This window comes from Pseudophryne corroboree, chromosome 1 (genome assembly GCF_028390025.1).
Source record: "Pseudophryne corroboree isolate aPseCor3 chromosome 1, aPseCor3.hap2, whole genome shotgun sequence".
NCBI lineage: Eukaryota > Metazoa > Chordata > Amphibia > Anura > Myobatrachidae > Pseudophryne > Pseudophryne corroboree.
The window spans coordinates 269,590,387-269,607,418 of NC_086444.1; the positions used below are offsets into that span (position 1 = coordinate 269,590,387).

A 17,032-nucleotide genomic window follows, 5' to 3' on the forward strand; every position below is an offset into this window, starting at 1 on the left:
GTGCAGCACATCAAATGAAGCGTCTGTCGCATGCAAGCGTGGGAGCGCTCGATCCTGGGTACATACTGCGTGATGTAAGCAATATGTAAGCAATATGTCGATCCAAAATGGCATTTTGGTCGCTCCAGTGTGTACCCAGCTTTACAGTTTTGTTGTGTTTATACATTTATCTGTGACATAAATAGTGTACCTATTTGGCCACTTGAAATATTTAGAAGTATCTGCCCATGCCAGTATCCACTTAACTTTCAAATGATCACAGCAAAGCTACATGGCCAATGCTTTCCGACTTATCTTATCAACTGTTACCACAGAGACATGTATAAAATAACACAACTATCAGGGCTGATGTGATGTTTATCTCTGTCAGGGGAAGCAGTCAGCATCCTGGCTGTTGGGATCCCGGCAGTCAGAATACCGATGCCGGAATCCCAACCCTATTCTGAATGCCAACACTGGCATCCAGAATGGGTGCACCATCCCGGCGCCGGAATTCCGACAGCCGAGATGCCGAACAAAGACACATGCGGCGTAGAGCTGCAGAGGTAAGCCATGGGGGGTGTTAGGTTTAGGCTGTGTTCCGGGGGTTAGAGTTAGGCTGTGGGGAGTGAGGGTTAGAGTTTGGCACCCCCCTCAGAGGGTTAGGGTTAGACTTCGGGGGGTGAGGGTTAGGCACCTCCGGGGGGGTGGTTAGGGTTAGGTACCAAGGGGGGAGGTTAGAGTTGGGCTGCGGGTAGGGAGTGTTCGGGGAGGGGGGGGGATGGAGAGGGGAGAATACCCCTTACTCACCCCTGTTGGCTTTTTTTTACCTGAGGGATCCCGGCATCGGTATTTTGAACACCGGGATCCAGTGCTCCAGGATTTCATACTGATCACTCAGTCAGGATATTCTGCTGAATGTGGCTTCAGATTTTCTGAATGATCAATCGATCTGCTTATGCTTCTTTGGTGAAGACCACCACTACTGATATGCATGTACTTTGCAGGATGCTAAGTCCAGGTTCATCTTCTTTATCTTAAACAGTAGTAATATTTGCAGGTGGAAAATTGTAAGCAATAAGTAAAAAAAAAAAAGTAGAAAAATCAACTGATTTTCCACAACATAAAGTTACAATGCACATGCATTGCACTATTTTACATGTGCATGAAACCTGATAAGATGCATTGCAGTATGACAAGGTACTGTATACGGAAGAGGTAACTCCTTATGAATGTCACACATTGGTCCATTGTTAGCTCTGTTGCTATAGCTTCTTAAACTTCTTGTGCTAGAAGTTCCTGCCTCCCTGGTGGGGCACTGGAGTGCTACCTGCATCCATTTCACGTGCAATTTATGCAAATAGGGCTTTGTCTGCAGCCAATCAGCTCCCAGTTGATAGCAGAGCCCCCCTCCTCTATGAATGTCTGAACTTGTACAGCCACCTAGTTAGTTACAGCATTCTCCTTACTTCTCCTCCCCTCCTGCTGCTCTTATAGCTGTGTGAGGCAGAGAGATAATGTGCAGTATTCAGTACAGCATGTGCATGTGTGTGAGTGCAAAGGAGATCTGATCTCTTTCCCTCTTTTGTCTGCTTTGCAGCTGCTTTATATTTCTCCCTTCCTGCACAGAAACCCTTTTACTTTCATCTGCCTCCCAATCCAGTGGGTCCCTTTAGCAAGAAGCTCTTGCTTGATTGTACTCATAAGGAATCTGATTTGCACCAATAACACACACAAAAAAAATCACTCTTTTACTGCAGAAGAAATACTTTATCCCAAAGTCATAATTTTCCCTTTTTTGCCCCCTTCAATAAATCCACACAGACGACGGTGGAAAAAAAAAGAGAGGCAAATTTGTTCTCTGGGCAGTGATTCACTAACTTTGCTGGAAAAAAAAAGCCGGGGAAAGCGAGCAACACACATTGGCAGATTTAGGACTTTTTCAGCGTCTGTTCCATGTGTTTAGACCATTAAGTGGATGGGGCAAGAAAAAGGGATGGAACTGCACTGCAACTGCTGCCTTGTCTATCTGTCCTTATGTATCCTGTCATGTAAGATCAGCACAGGTAGGTGTGATGCTCTCCTGTTGTGTGTGTGTTTAATCATATCTAGGTCAACTGCATCTTCATCCACCCAATCCACATAGACAACTAGTTATCAAATGCTGGAAAATAAGATCATCCCTCCAGGTCATCTGTATTTTATTTCATTCATATGTGACTGTATTGCATGTCTTTGTAGCGTGTGTGTCTTAAATAATTCAACTTGTCTTTGTATTATTAATGCTGTATGCACTGGCAGTGTCATTGTCACTTACAGATCTGGACAGTTTGATGTAGAGAACCTATAATTTCCTTTGCCAAATCTTCCTAATATAAACTAGTGACATTCTTAGAGTCCCCCTATCCCTTTACTTATAAGATTTAGTTTCAACTTTGTATTTATTACATGAATGATAGTTTCATATACCTGCAACAATAACTACATTTCAGCCCAGAGAAGGCGCTAGTTTTGAAAAGATTGCTGAGCAGTAAGAAGTGAATGTGTATTTACTGTTTAAACAATTTGTAGAATGTGTCATTCTTAACATTATAAAAGCAAACTATTTAACCAAGTGCATGTTCAGATCCTAAGATAAGCATGACCATACAGAGGTTTTGCTGAAGGCTAAATACACACAGTGCTGCTAGTTGGGTAAGGTTGCTGATAGCCAGGCATTTTGTCAATGAAACAGAATGACAGCAATTTATTCTGAATGGAACCTGGACTGTTATTATGAAACTGCAAGTTGTGAATTATGAAAAGTGATTAATGGCAAATTACAAATTAGTGAGATGCTTCATTACATAGATTATCTGAGTACAAACTGCAAACTAAATCGTGCTTGCATGATATACAGTAAAAATACCGGCTTTTGATATGGGATAATCATTTAAATGTACTACATTAACACACTGATAGTCCAAAAATGTAAATAATATAACACTTTGGATACTAATTAAGTTAAGAGTATTGCACTTAATCTGTGTTTTATGTAAAATGCACACTTAATTTATATGTGTTATTTTAATATTAGATTTGACTTAAGGTCAAATGATGGTGTAGTTTGGTGTCATCAGTGACAAATGATGATTGTTTATGTAAGATATGGGTGGAAAATAGAGGGTGTCTCCATTGGAAACTCTCCATACATGCTTTATAGTCATGGTTCAATAATTTATTTAATTAATCCCAAATTACTCCAATCGAAAAACACCTGGATGATAAAGTACTGGTGAAACAGACAGTTATAGGCACTATTTTACTGTCTTGTCATACATGACTGAATGTATGTTGAAAACCTTGTTACTGTAGATCAGGTATGGAAATGACTGAGACATCATTTACCTCCTCATAGTACTCAGTCACCTTTATGTGTCAGACTATTTATATTAGACACAGATTTATAGTTTTACAGTTCTGCAAAAGCTAAGGGGTCTATTTACTAGCCATGGACAGACATAGAGTGGATGGAGATAAAGTGCCAGCCAATCAGCTCCTAACTGTCATGTTACAGGCTGTGTTTGATAAATGACAGGAGTTAGTTGGCTGGTACTTTATCTCTGTCCACGTTATCTCCATTCAAGTAAATAGACCCCTAAATCCTGTTGGTGGATCCTTCTGCATAGTGTGTACCCACCCTTAGGAGCTGATTGGTTGGAAATTTATCTCCACTTCACCTCTCCCTAAGCTTTGCTAAATCTGCCCCAAAATGCTATTCTAATTTTAAATATCTTTTTTAGTAGTTCAGAAATTAATTCAATATATTGTTAAAAGTTTTGATCATACAACAGAAAATAAAGAATTTATATAACTTTTAAAAATATGACACATTTAGGTAATAGACATTTTAAGAGGTTCTTAAGCTGTAGTAAACCTTGCAGCAAAATGCCATTTCGATGGAAACACTGCATTGAGTTCCTCTTGGGCTGGTGCAAACTCATATTTGCATGATAAAAAAAAGGTGTTTTTTTTTTTATTTTTCTGTCACAGGAAAGGAAGAATTTATTAAATGTATTCAATTTATTAAAATAGAATACAAGATGCGATACTTATAGTTATAATCTTAAGGATACAAGATCTCAATAAGTATGGTTATAATCTTAAGGAGAGAGAAAGACTATTAAAGAAACATTTTGTTACTTGAAAGTACTCAAAAAGTATATAATGATGGAAGAAAGTACTGTACATGAACATTACATAGTGCAGTGCCCTGAAACTCTATGTCAGCAGCTTTAGAGCAATGTTTGGAAGTATTACTTGAATGGTAACAAATGATTGGAACAAACTTTCATTGGAAGTAGTAAAGTCAAGAACTGTACAGAATCTAAGTAGATGAAATGACATGAAAATGTATTTGATCGGGCAGGCAATATATATATTTTTGGTCTTTATCTGCTTTTATGTGTATAGTCTAGGGATGTGCAGTGAAGAAAATGGCTCAGGAGGCACTGGCTAGTAGCAGAGCCAGATTTACAGTACACACAATATATGCACACAGGTGCAGCCATATATACTGCTGGAAATTTGGTGAGATTTGATCAGAGACGTGCGGAAAAGATAGGCACTGCCTCACCTGCCATAGACTTTACTCCAGAGGTTTGACTATAAAAATGATTAGAATAATACAAAGAAGATATTTCTAATATATTCTTTGCAGCTGTCATATACTTTTTATTGTCAAAACTCTGGCGTATATGTTAGTATGACAGGAATGGCTCTGCCTTACCTACCTCACCTCACTGCACATCACTGGTGTATACATTATATGGTACTTCTATGGAGATGGATCAGTGCTTTAAATAACATTACTACCATCTTGGAATGCTGGGTTCGCCATATTGCTGAATTCTGGTTGTCGACATTCTAACTTCATCCTATTTCTATGTTTAGTTGAGTCTATAATTAATTAGCACTCATTAACAGGTACACTGACTTTTAAATGATACTACGCCCTGGTATTATATTTTACAGGTTATATTTTCTCCTCCCAATGGGATGAAGAATCAGAGGTTGTATTTCCATCACTCTGGGGCTCACACGAATCAAGACAAGAAGGGAGAAACATTGTGGTATTAGGAACTCATGAGGTCTACAGAAACCATAGCAATGAAAAACGTCCTTCACCAAATAATCAGGCTGCTGTTAGTTCAAGGGAGGTACGTTCTGTATCGTCTCTGTCATCTACTCCAACATACAGTCAATACCAACTGGATCAAGAAGAAGAGCAATACGATGAACATGCATCTCATGAGTCTTATCACTTTTCACCATTTCCTTGGTATTCTGGTACAAAGAACCTAAATACATCTCCTTCCAGTATGTCTTCATCTATTTCAGCCCCCTCTTTGGGCAATTCTAACAGTTCCTCAAAGCAAGCTGTAGAAAGTAGTGGAAAATTAAGAGTAAAGATATCTGCCTTTGGAAAGGATCTGTATCTCTTATTGAAGAAAGATAGCCGTTTTCTGTCACCAGGATTTGTAATTGAAGAGAGAAGGAGGGGCAGAAGGGAACCACTGAATACTGAAGATACAGATAGAGATTGTTACTACAGTGGCACGGTTCTCCGCAATCGTGGCTCCTTTGCTTCCTTCAGCACATGTGGTGGACTGGTAAGGACGTAGTATAACTTATGGTAATATGTATTGGTGTACTGTAAACATATATTGTGCAGCAGACAAGTGTTAGCCCTCCTCCCTACCAATAACAACCAATCTGATTCTAGTTAGCACTTACTAAGTACAGTATTGTACATTCTATAAAATCATAGGTAGAAGTTGACTGTTGCTGTGGGAAACTTCTCCACTTCTCTACTCTTTACATTATACATCTCCCCCTAAGTTTATTACTACTAATGAATCAATTAAATGAAGCAATTTGCCTGGAGCAGTTCAGTCAGTTAAGCATTAAAAACTCCCCACTTTTTCCACAACTGATGCCGTTAGCAAATAGTTTTACCATCAATGGATGGTTAACGATGTTGAACATTAGCGATGAAGGTCCAATGGTGGATGGAAGGCGTGATCTGCAATGGTTTCAATCCGATGGTTAAAAATCATAGATCATTGATGACTGAATGTCAACTCAACTGACATCCCTACAGCAGGGCCTGTTATTTTTTCTGCAGTGATTGGCTTTCCCTCAGTCACATGAGGCTAAGCATAATTGGTCTTAGATTCATGTGCTGAGCCCTGATTGGAGTAACTCATCACATGTTCCTCTGATTTCTGGTGCACATGCACAGCCAAATAGATCTTATCCATGCACATAGCAAACAGTGGGGGAGAGTTATAAAAGTGTGGTGAGATATAAAGTAACAACCAATCAGCGCCTAACAGTCCTTTTTCAAACAAAGTCTGTAGCATGACAGTTGGGAGCTTATTGGTTAGTACTCTATCTCCCTCCTCTTTATCTCTTTCCAAGCTTTAACAAATCTCCCCCTGTAAGTATAATCAGAAAACTGGTGTACCCGCATGAGTGCGCCTCCTCCCTGCACAGATTCTCTCTACACAGTCCATATTATTTCAGGATACAGCAGATCCATTGTCTGTATTATGACCATCGGTGAATGGTTGTCGGTATTTTGTCCGTCTGGATTTTGATTGTTGGTAAATTGACTGCATACCATCTCACTGCTGAGTCTATAAGAGGCTTAGTAGCCTCTAAATTAATCCTTGGTGTACTGTAATCAGCGCTGCGACTGGAAGCAGTTGCCGGGCAATGAGAGATGTGACGGGCGGTGAGAGCGCTAGAAAGTCAGAGCATTTCCGTCTCAAGCTGATGACCGCCGGAGGCTGAAATGAACCGAGCTCTGTAGGGCAGTGGTGTCTGGCTATAACTGTTATTACCTGTGGGTACAGCACCAGCATGTCATGCGACGATGAAGTGTATATTCAGTGTCCACCGGGAATAGTATAGTACACCTGTAACCTTCACACGTATCACTGCACAGCAGGGCAGCTTTTTCAAAAGGCAGGGCAGGAATCCCTAAATACATGTACAGTACACACACTAGGGTTAATTATTTTTTTTTGTCGAAGGACAATTAACCTACAGTATATTTTTGGAGTAAACTGGAGTACTCAGAGGAAACCCATGCAAGTACGGGGAGAATATACAAACTCCACACAGTTAGGGCCATGGTGGGAATCAAACCCATGACCTCAGTGCTGTGAGGCAGTAATGCTAAACATTACACCATCCATACTGCCCCATACCATCTGATTGAATCAGAATGGATCCTACACTGTAATCTCCCTACTTTCTTTATTTATTAAATATTCACTAAGAATGTTATATGTGTTATTAAGGTTATTCAGTCCAGCACATTGGAATTAGATGCTTATATGGGGAGATTATGTAGATAATATGATATATAGAAGATGTTTATCTCTATATGTGTATGGATGATTTGCCTCTAACATAGTAACATAGTCGGTGAGATTGAAAAAAGACTAGTAGTCCATCGAGTTCAACCTGAATTATATTGCATTCCCTATTCTATTTAGGTTATAGGCTATATCCTCATATATCTTTTTCCGTTAGAAATTTGTCTAACCCATTTTTAAAAGCATTGACTGAGTCCACCATTGCAACCTTCTCTGGCAATGTGTTCCATATTGGTATTGCCCTTACAGTGAAGAATCCCTTCCTGCGCTGAGTACGAAATTTCCTCTCCTCAAGCCTTAGCAGGTGTCCATGCGTTTTTTGTAGAGGTCTCTTAGTAAACAACTCACATGATAGCTTCACATATTAGCCCTCATTCCGAGTTGATCGCTCGCTAGCTGCTTTTAGCAGCAGTGCAAATGCTAAGCCGCCACCCTCTGGGAGTGTATCTTAGCTTAGCAGAAGTGCGAACGAAAGGATCGCAGCGCTGCTACAAAAAAAAATTGTGCATTTTCAGAGTAGCTGCAGACCTACTCCTACCTTGCGATCACTTCAGACTATTTACTTCCTGTTTTGATGTCACAAACACGCCCTGCGTTCGGCCAGCCACTCCCCCGTTTCTCCAGCCACTCCTGCGTTTTTATCTGGCACGCCTGCGTTTTACACACACTCCCAGAAAACGGTCAGTTACCACCCAGGAACACCCACTTCCTGTCAATCACTCAACGATCAGCAGTGCGACTGAAAAGCGTCGCTAGACCTTGTGTAAAACTGCATCGGCTTTTGTGAAAGTACGTCGCGCGTGCGCAGTGCTCACCATACGCATGCGTATAAGTGCCGATTTTTAGCCTGATCGCTGCGCTGCGAACAACGGCAGCTAGCGATCAACTCGGAATGACCCCCATTGCCCCTTTATATATTTGTAAATATTAATCATATGCCCTCTTAGTCGTCTCATTTCTAGTGTAAACATATCTAATCTAGAAAGCCTCTCCTCATAGTCCAGTGTCTTCAGCCTCTTATTCAATTTGGTAGCTTGCCTCTGAACCTTTTCAAGTTCTAATATGTCTCTTTTATAGTGTGGTGCCCAGAACTGTACACAATACTCAAGATGCGGCCGTACCAATGATTTGTACAGTGGCAGGATTACGCTCTCATCCCTTGTCTCAATTCCCCTTTTAATGCATGCTAAGACCTTATTTGCCTTTGTTGCTGCACTTTGACATTGTGTGTTGCCGCTAAATCTACTATAAATGAACACCCCCAAATCCTGTTTTAATACAGTTTCCCCTATTCTGCATAACATATTATTATAAAATGAGCTCCTGCACATAATGAGCACAGCACATGCCCCAGCTCCCACACGCCCCAGATCCCACATGCCCCAGCTCCCACATGTTCCAGCTCCCACATGCCCCAGCTCCCACACGCCCCAGCATGCTCCAACTCCCACATGCCCCAGCTCCCACATGCCCCAGCTCCCACATGCCCCAACTGAGCCAGCTCCCACATGCTCCAGCTCCTGCATGCACCAGCTCTCACATGCCACAGCTCCCATATGCCCCAGCTCCCACACGCCTCAGATCCCACATGCCCCAGCTTCCACATGCTGCAGCTCCCACATACACCAGCTCCCACATGCCCCAGCATGCTCCAGCTCCCACATGCCCCAGCATGCTCCAGCTCCCACATGCTCCAGCTCCCACACGCCCTAGCATGCTCCAGGTCCCACATGCCCCAAGTCCGACATGCTCCAGCAGGGAGCCCCAGCTCCCACATGCCCCAGCTCCAACATGCCCCAGCTCCCACATGCTCGAAGCTCCCACATGCCCCAGCTCCCACATGCCCCAGCTCCCATATGCTCCAGCTCTCATTGTGCTCATTAGTGACGGAACAGAGGAGGACTGGTATCGGGAGGGTATGTATAATGGTATGGGAGGGGTAGGGGAGGGGTAGACCAGCTGAATTAATCAGGCAGATTCCATTTATTTACTAGCATATTATATATTTGTTTATAATGTATATCTGTTTATAATATAATGTATGGGAGACATGCTTCTATATTATTTGATGTGTTGTAGATGTGATCATGTGACTGTATAGGTCCTGATTCAGAGTTGGAAGCATACCATACACAATGCAGATGTTTGCACTGTTTGCCATTATTTACCACTGAGTTATGCACAAAATGCACTTGTAACCCCTACGGCATATCCGTTACCCTGAGTATATGCACAAATTACCTACTGTATGATATATGGGAGCAGAGCCGTAACTAGACTTTTTGGTGCCCTGTGCCAAAGAGAGAATTGGCGCCCCCCCGCCCCCTTTTTTTTTCTCAATAGGGACATAAGGCACATGCCTCATGTTGTTAATCACTTACAATACCCTTTATTAAATAACATATTTTAATATATTGCCATACCCAGGATTCAAAGCTATAACCTGTTGAATTCTAATCAAATACCCTACTCATTGAGCTATTGGATCCTGCATAAAAACTATTAGAACTATATGAAGCTACTGGTACTTTGTAAAATAATAATCAACATTGCAATTGAGCAGATCTATGTAGTGTGCACCCGCACATACAATCTCTTCCAACCACAAACTACATAGATCTGCTTCAGCCACAATGTTGATCATTTTTTCACAAAGTACAAGGTAAGCTTCAAATAGTTAGAATTCATAGCTCAATGAATAGAGTGTCTGACTGCAATGCCACAGGCAATGGGTTCGAATACTGAGTATGTCAGCATCTTGAAAAGTAATAATGGACAGTGTGACTGAATAACAAAGAAATCTCAAGTTGAGTTCATAAATGTATAGGTATGAGCAGCAGAAGGGGTGGGGGTAGGAGACAGCGGTGGTCAGGAGATGCTGGGCTTCAAAAAGAGGGGAAACTGCAAGTGAAAAGAATTAAAACAGATAATTGACAAGTGCCGTCAACAGCGCCCCCTACCATGCAGCGCTATGTGCGGTGCCCCCTTCGCACACACCTAGTTACGGCCCTGTATGGGAGAGCTAATGTCTGAGCTAAAGACAGAGCTGGCCCTAGCCAATTTGATGCCCAAGTCAAAATTTTGTCTAGTGCCCCCTAGCACCACCGCTAGTTCTGCATCTGACCCAGCAACACTCAGGCAGTGGGGCCCACCGGGTGGTTACCCTGTGGACAAGTTCAACCCTGCATGACACACAGTAATGCCCATAATACACATAATTCCACACAATAATGCCCCTTACACGTATGCCCTACATTAGTAATGCCCATAATACACATAATTCCACACAGTAATACACTTTACACATATGCCCCAAATTAGTAATGCCCATAATACACATAAATCCACACAATAATGCACCTGACACATATGCCCCATCTTAGTAATGCTAGTAGCCTTTTTTTCTATAAAACTTATGACTGCGTTTTGTGAGATGGGGGTGGCAAGATGGGTGGGTGCGTGCTTGTGCTCGCATCCGTTAAAGGGGCACCCGTACAAGGGATGTGACCTCACAGGGTATGCCATCCTTTGCAAGCCTCACCCTTTATTTTCGCTTGCTCATTGGAAACAGATAGCAGCAGTGTCCAGATACTGCCACACTTGCTGGTTATACAAAAAGACCAGTATCAAGCATGTAGCAACTGACCATTCTCTTCACTGTTCAGTGTGTTTGCTGGTGTCTGTTACTCCCGGCAACTGCATGCCCTTTATTTTATACTGCAGGAGCAATATGCTCTGCTCTCCAGTCTGACGCATCTGAAAGTCATGCTGCACTGATGTTTCATATAGAAAAAGCGCCACGCAACTTACTGACCACGTTACAGTACTGGATGGCAGGGGAATTTTACGGCATGGACTGACTAGAAAATAAAGTGTGGGGAGAGCACTACCCATGTTATGTCCCTGCAGACACCTGGGGTTTGCACAGGGATAAGGGACACACACAAGATGGCAGGGTTCCCCTCCCCCATGTGCACAAGCAGTATAGGTGATGTCAGATTTATGTGAAGCAGTCTTCAAAAATACACATATGGTATCATAAGAAGCCATCCAGTAATATCCTCATATAGTCAGTGAAAATGTCACATATCCAGGAATTGCAGTTACCAGGCTTCTGCTGTCTCACAAGTCAGGGGCATTCAAGCATGTGGAGGGAGTTTAAGAACATTAAGGGACAGTGTGCATTCTATTTGACAAATGTAAACAGCAGTGTATACAAGTACTGATTGAATACATTTGGAAAGTAACAGTTTGCAGTCTGTCCCTCCCAGCATGAGATACTGCAGGAAAGGCTTGGATGCCCCTAGACATGCTTGGATGCCCTAGGCAAATGCCTAGCCTGCCTCTAGCTAAGGCTGGCTCTGGCTAGAGAGGCAAAGCCATGGGCGCTTCTGGGCGGTGTCTGGGAGGTGGCCTGAATGGGAACGCAAAATGGGGAAGTTGCGGGCATGTCACTGCGGGGTGTGGCTGCGCCCTCAGACATATAGCCGCTTGATAGAATAAACCTTTTAAAGTTACAAAGAAGGGGTGTGGTCACACAATAATACCCTCAAGGGTACAGTAGTAAGAAAGTGGGTGACAGGGAGAAATAATAGGTGACTGGGGAGGCAGGCATGTCAGGGAGATATTGGAAAGTATACTAGGGCATTATGTTGAAACTTGTAGCCACTTATATTAGAGGCAAACTGATGTTGTGCAATTGCAATTCCCAGCATGCACTGCAGGCTTATGGTTGATAACGCATGGTTCTATAATATTAGCATTTCATAAAGTGGTGAACGAGGCATTTATGAGTTTCTTTGTTAAATGAAAGTTTATACTGAGATTGTGGATATCTACATTTCACTCCAGTGATCTCAATTGTGATATATACCTCACCCCTCTCAGGCAAGGTGGATTGGGAAGAGCTTCATCACTTTGGGCAGATTTTTCCATTAGCCACCAATAGAGGCGCCAGCCAGCACTTACAGTAGCTGCCCTGTGTTTCTTCTGCTCCCTGTAACTTTCTCTATAAGGAACCCTTTCTAGCCCTGGGGCTGACTGAAGGCTTGGAAACTGTGCATGCTTTAAAATGTAATTATTTACTATATTTTAAACAGTGCGATGGAAATAATAGCAAAGCAGTAGTAATCCAGTGATAAGTGACATCTGTCACTGATGCTTTATATATTTGGACAGGGTTGCACGATTCTTCTGTGAGGGTTATTTTTATTGAATTTTATGCAACTTGGGACTACAGTAATTTGCAAATATATTTGCAAATTAATTTCAGAATAGGCTGAATCAAGTCTAATGGGGATTCAGAACATGTCAGCAAAGCCATGAAGAAAAAATATGTACTGTAATGTCAGCGACTGCAAATGTATTGTGCTCTTCATGTTAGACTTACCTAATGAATTGTAGTATGATTATTACTGCAGTCCCCTCATGTTTATCAACACCTGCTGCAATTTCTGTGTAAGTATTAATAATTTGTTATGGAACTCTAGCGGAATGTGTGTGAGACCCTTGGAGCCAGAGTTAATAACAGTCCCCCCCCCCCCCCCCCCCTAGACTTAAACATTCACTAGTAGGGGTTCATACAATAGACAAGAGACCACGAGAGACAAACTAGAGTTTTACCCACAGGAGCTAAGTTGATTGCAAACTCTGTTCATGTACCTCCCCACTGACAGCGGGTGGTCACATACCTAGGCAACCAGGAACGTGATAGCTGAGCGGCGCCAGGTAGGGACCGGCAGCCCTTGCGGCCGGAAAATTGTGGTGACCTGGTTGCCAGGCAACAACCAGAACTCCCGACAGGAACAAGCCACTCAGCAGCTTGTGACATAATTCCTATAATTAACTCACTTGGTTAACGTTAAAAGTTAACAACTCTTGCCTATATCTTTAAATATCTATATTCATAGTTGTAATTAAAATGTAAACACATTGTAGGTCAGTTAGGTTATTTCTATGTATTTTGTCATTTGCTGATGTTTACCACTGATAGCATTACAGGAAGTGCTCATTGTGATTAAAAAGATGTCCTAATGGTGCCCTTATTAGCAAAACTTAGTGGAGTTCGCTTAATCATATGATTAAAATAATGCATTTTTTAGCTTTTTTTTTTAGCTTTTTCAGCTTATGATTGTGCATTATATATATGTCCATTTTTTTGTGCAAGCACAGTAAAAAGTGGTATGATGGGCAGTGTCTGTGTCTGGTGCTGTATGCTGCCATTGCCACAACTATTATCATTATTTTGATATCCAGGTGCTGCATTTCCTTGAATTACTAGAGTGTGTCCACTCAATGTGGCAATGTGGAATTTCTTTGCAGCCACCAGTTGGGATACACATAAGACTTGTCGTTCTAGGTAATTTTACAGTGGTCATATCAGGATTGTTTGCATGTTTTACTAGATTTATGTATACAAGTGACTATTACATAACAAGACTGATGCCAAAATGTACGTTTCAATACATTAAGTACATTTTAACTCTGTTCCTCTTTTCCATTGGTCAAAGCCATGCTCATTATCTGTTGTTTTCTTCTTTACCTCAGTAACTGATGCAAAACGATTAAACTTGAGTACAGATTTGACTTTAGGGAAGAGAAAGAAGTCACACGATGCTAGGTCTGGAGAGTATGGTGGGTGTTCTAGCGCTGTTATCTGTTTCTCAGCCAAAAACTGCTTCACAGTGAGAGCTGTGTGGGCTGGTGCGTTGTCCTGATGGAGGATGAAACCATTTTCCACAACTCTGGCCTCTTTCTTCTGATTCTTTCCCGTAAAGTTTCTAGAACATTTTTGTAATAATTTGAATTCACTGTTGCATCTTCTGGTACCCAGTGTGCCAAAATAAAACCTTTCATATCAAAGAAAAGAATTAACATGGCTCAGAATTTGGATTTGCTTTGATGTGCTTTCTTCATTATATGCAATGATGTTTTCCTGTGGCGTTCTGTCTCAGGACTGTACTGTAACATCCATGTTTCTTCACAGGTAAATAACTTTATCTAAAAAATGTGAATCCGCTTGAATTTGTTCTAAAATGTCTGTACAAATTTGCTTTTGATTTTCTTTCTGCTCGGCAGTAAGAAGCCTTGGAACCATCTTAGCACAAACTTTTGTCATGGTAAGATCTTGATGTAAAACTTGCCTAACAGTTTCTATGTCAATGTTTTACATTTCTGCATTGATTCGGATGCTGAGTTGATGATCAAGTCGAACAATTTTCTCAGTTTTGTCCACATTTTCGTTTGTTTTGATCTGCAAGGATTTCCAGGACGTTCATCATCTTCGACATTCTCACAACCATTACTAAACCTTTTGTGACACTCAAATGTGCATGTGACATACAGTACAATTTGCCCCATAAGTCAAAGTTAGCATAGGGAAAGATCTGGTGGACGTTTTGTTCAATTTAACATAAAATGTTAAGTTATCACGTTGCTCTACTTTTTGGAATCAGCATTTTTATGAAGCATGAAAAAAACAAAACTTCTTCGAACACTGTCTGACAGCAAACTATAGGTGCACAAGTGGTGAAACTTGCGAAATCATTTTGGGATAGTCCAAGGTCAATGTTCCCTGTTTATTTTTTACACATAGTCTTGTTACTTAATAGCCACACCTTGTATGAGCTACACTTAGCTGATTACAAAAGTTTACATACAGTAGGGTGGGTAGCCAACATTGACCTCAAATGTTTACTGGGAAAATTTGGAAGGATGTATTTTCTATGCAAGAGTTTACTGAGCTTTTTCAGTGCACAATTTAGGGAAAACATTACAAATACAATACATATAAAGCGCCCAGAGTCCTGTTGGAGAAAGAGCGCTATATAAAAAAATATATTATTATTATTATTATTATTAATAAAGATTTTGCTACAGTGTGTAGCTGCAATAAGGATGTCACTAGCTGGTTTTGCTAAATGTTTGTGAGCCACTCACAACCAACATGTGGTCCTCTGTGTATCTGAGCTCGTTCTTCCAGCCTATTACAATGAAAAACAAGTGGTGGTCATTTACAACAGTTAGGTTTACTGGGCTGTGATACCATTAAGTAAACCTAAGTGGGCGCCTTAAACACTGAATGAGTGATCCAGTGACTACTGTTTATAGAGCCATATGCTGACATGAAAGAGAAGCAGACAGATAACTTAGATATAGAGGAGTAGTAATCAGTAAATTCATGATTGCTACTCCAAGAGTAGCAATCATGAACTTACTGCCACTCGAGGAGTAGCAATCATGAACTTACTGCCACTTGAGGAGCAGCAATCATGAATTTACTGCCACTCGAGGAGCTGCAATCATGAACTTACTGAATACTATTACTCGGTATCTAAGTTATGCAAGGACTTGGGTGCTTGGCTATGATATGCCAGCCAGGGTCCACACCAGGCTTGGATTGGCCCACAGGGGTACAGAGGAGACCACCGGTGGGCCCACCTTCTGCTCTAAGGATCAGGTTCCAGACTGTGCACTTGAATTATGCATTATACATACTGTATGTTACCTTATACTGAACTATGGTGTATTTTCTACAGTGCATTGCTGTTATTAATCTTGTACATTATCATGCATGCAGCAGCTGAATTCACTGTATATATTTATGAATGGGCTCAGACGTTGCACACTCTAATGGTTAGTCAAACCAATGAGGTAGCAGGCCACACACCCTCTGCAGATTGGCCACACCCCTAACAATGGGCCCCTACCACTGCAGTCCCCCGGTGGGCCCTACATGCCTCAGTCTGACACTGGTCCACACAGACAGTCTGCAAAATATAGACTACTGCCCACACTTCACACCTGCAGGGGACAGGGACAACAAGAGGGGGCAGATAGTTATCCCAGCCCGGCCTGGTTCCTTGAGCCACCCAAAGTCTCATTGGACCTGGGTGGTGGCACTGCATCTTAGTAGGTGGTGGAGTGGTAGCCCTCACTTGGGGTGCCCTGGATTTACAAAATCCCTACAGGTCTATGACTAATATCTATTTTCAGGATTTTAAATGTTCACCTATTCATGTACCCAGGCAATCCCTGGATTTGCCTAGCAAGGTATTTTTTTTATTACTTTCTTAGACTTACGTGCCTTCTGATATGCAAATACTTTGCCCCTAATTTAAGTTTTTTTATATGTCCAATACAAAAAAGGATGAATTATTAAATAAAACGTCAGTTAGTATTAGATAGATATTAGCATGTTTTTAATTATGATGCACTACATGGGATATCTGATAGCCTATGCAAAGCAAGACACCAGGTCTGGCTACCAGGAAGAAATCCTTATTGATGTCATGTGACGGCATCACTGGAATTTCCTGTGGCAATGTGGAAGCACTTAGGTGCACTCGCACTATGCAAACAGTGGTCATATTTAAATGCAGTTTGTAATCTGGGGCGGGGAACCAACCAAATGTTATTGACAGCTGTGGCTGGAAGCTTTTGGCTGTGCAGGATCACAAACTTCCCATCTGTATTTATAACATTTATAAACGTGTGTTTCGGTGGAGCTTATTGACATACTTTTATATCACAAGTAACTACTTCCTTGAAAGGTAAACTGCAGCAGCTTTTATATACATATTAATAGCATGTTATGTTTATTTGTCAAGCCTGCAAATTGCATTATT

At 41.5% G+C, this 17,032-nt stretch overlaps 1 protein-coding gene across 1 annotated transcript in view; it reads left to right on the top strand.

Annotated features, from left to right (window-relative positions):
* The first annotated feature begins 1,583 nt into the window (after positions 1-1,583).
* Positions 1,584-17,032, top strand: part of ADAMTS19 (ADAM metallopeptidase with thrombospondin type 1 motif 19) — a 512,659-nt gene continuing 497,210 nt past the window's right edge. The window contains exons 1-2 of the mRNA XM_063964256.1: positions 1,584-2,045; positions 4,993-5,630. Coding sequence (XP_063820326.1) covers positions 1,958-2,045; positions 4,993-5,630 — 726 coding nt within the window. The 5' untranslated portion in view covers positions 1,584-1,957. The remainder of the gene's footprint in view (positions 2,046-4,992; positions 5,631-17,032) is intronic.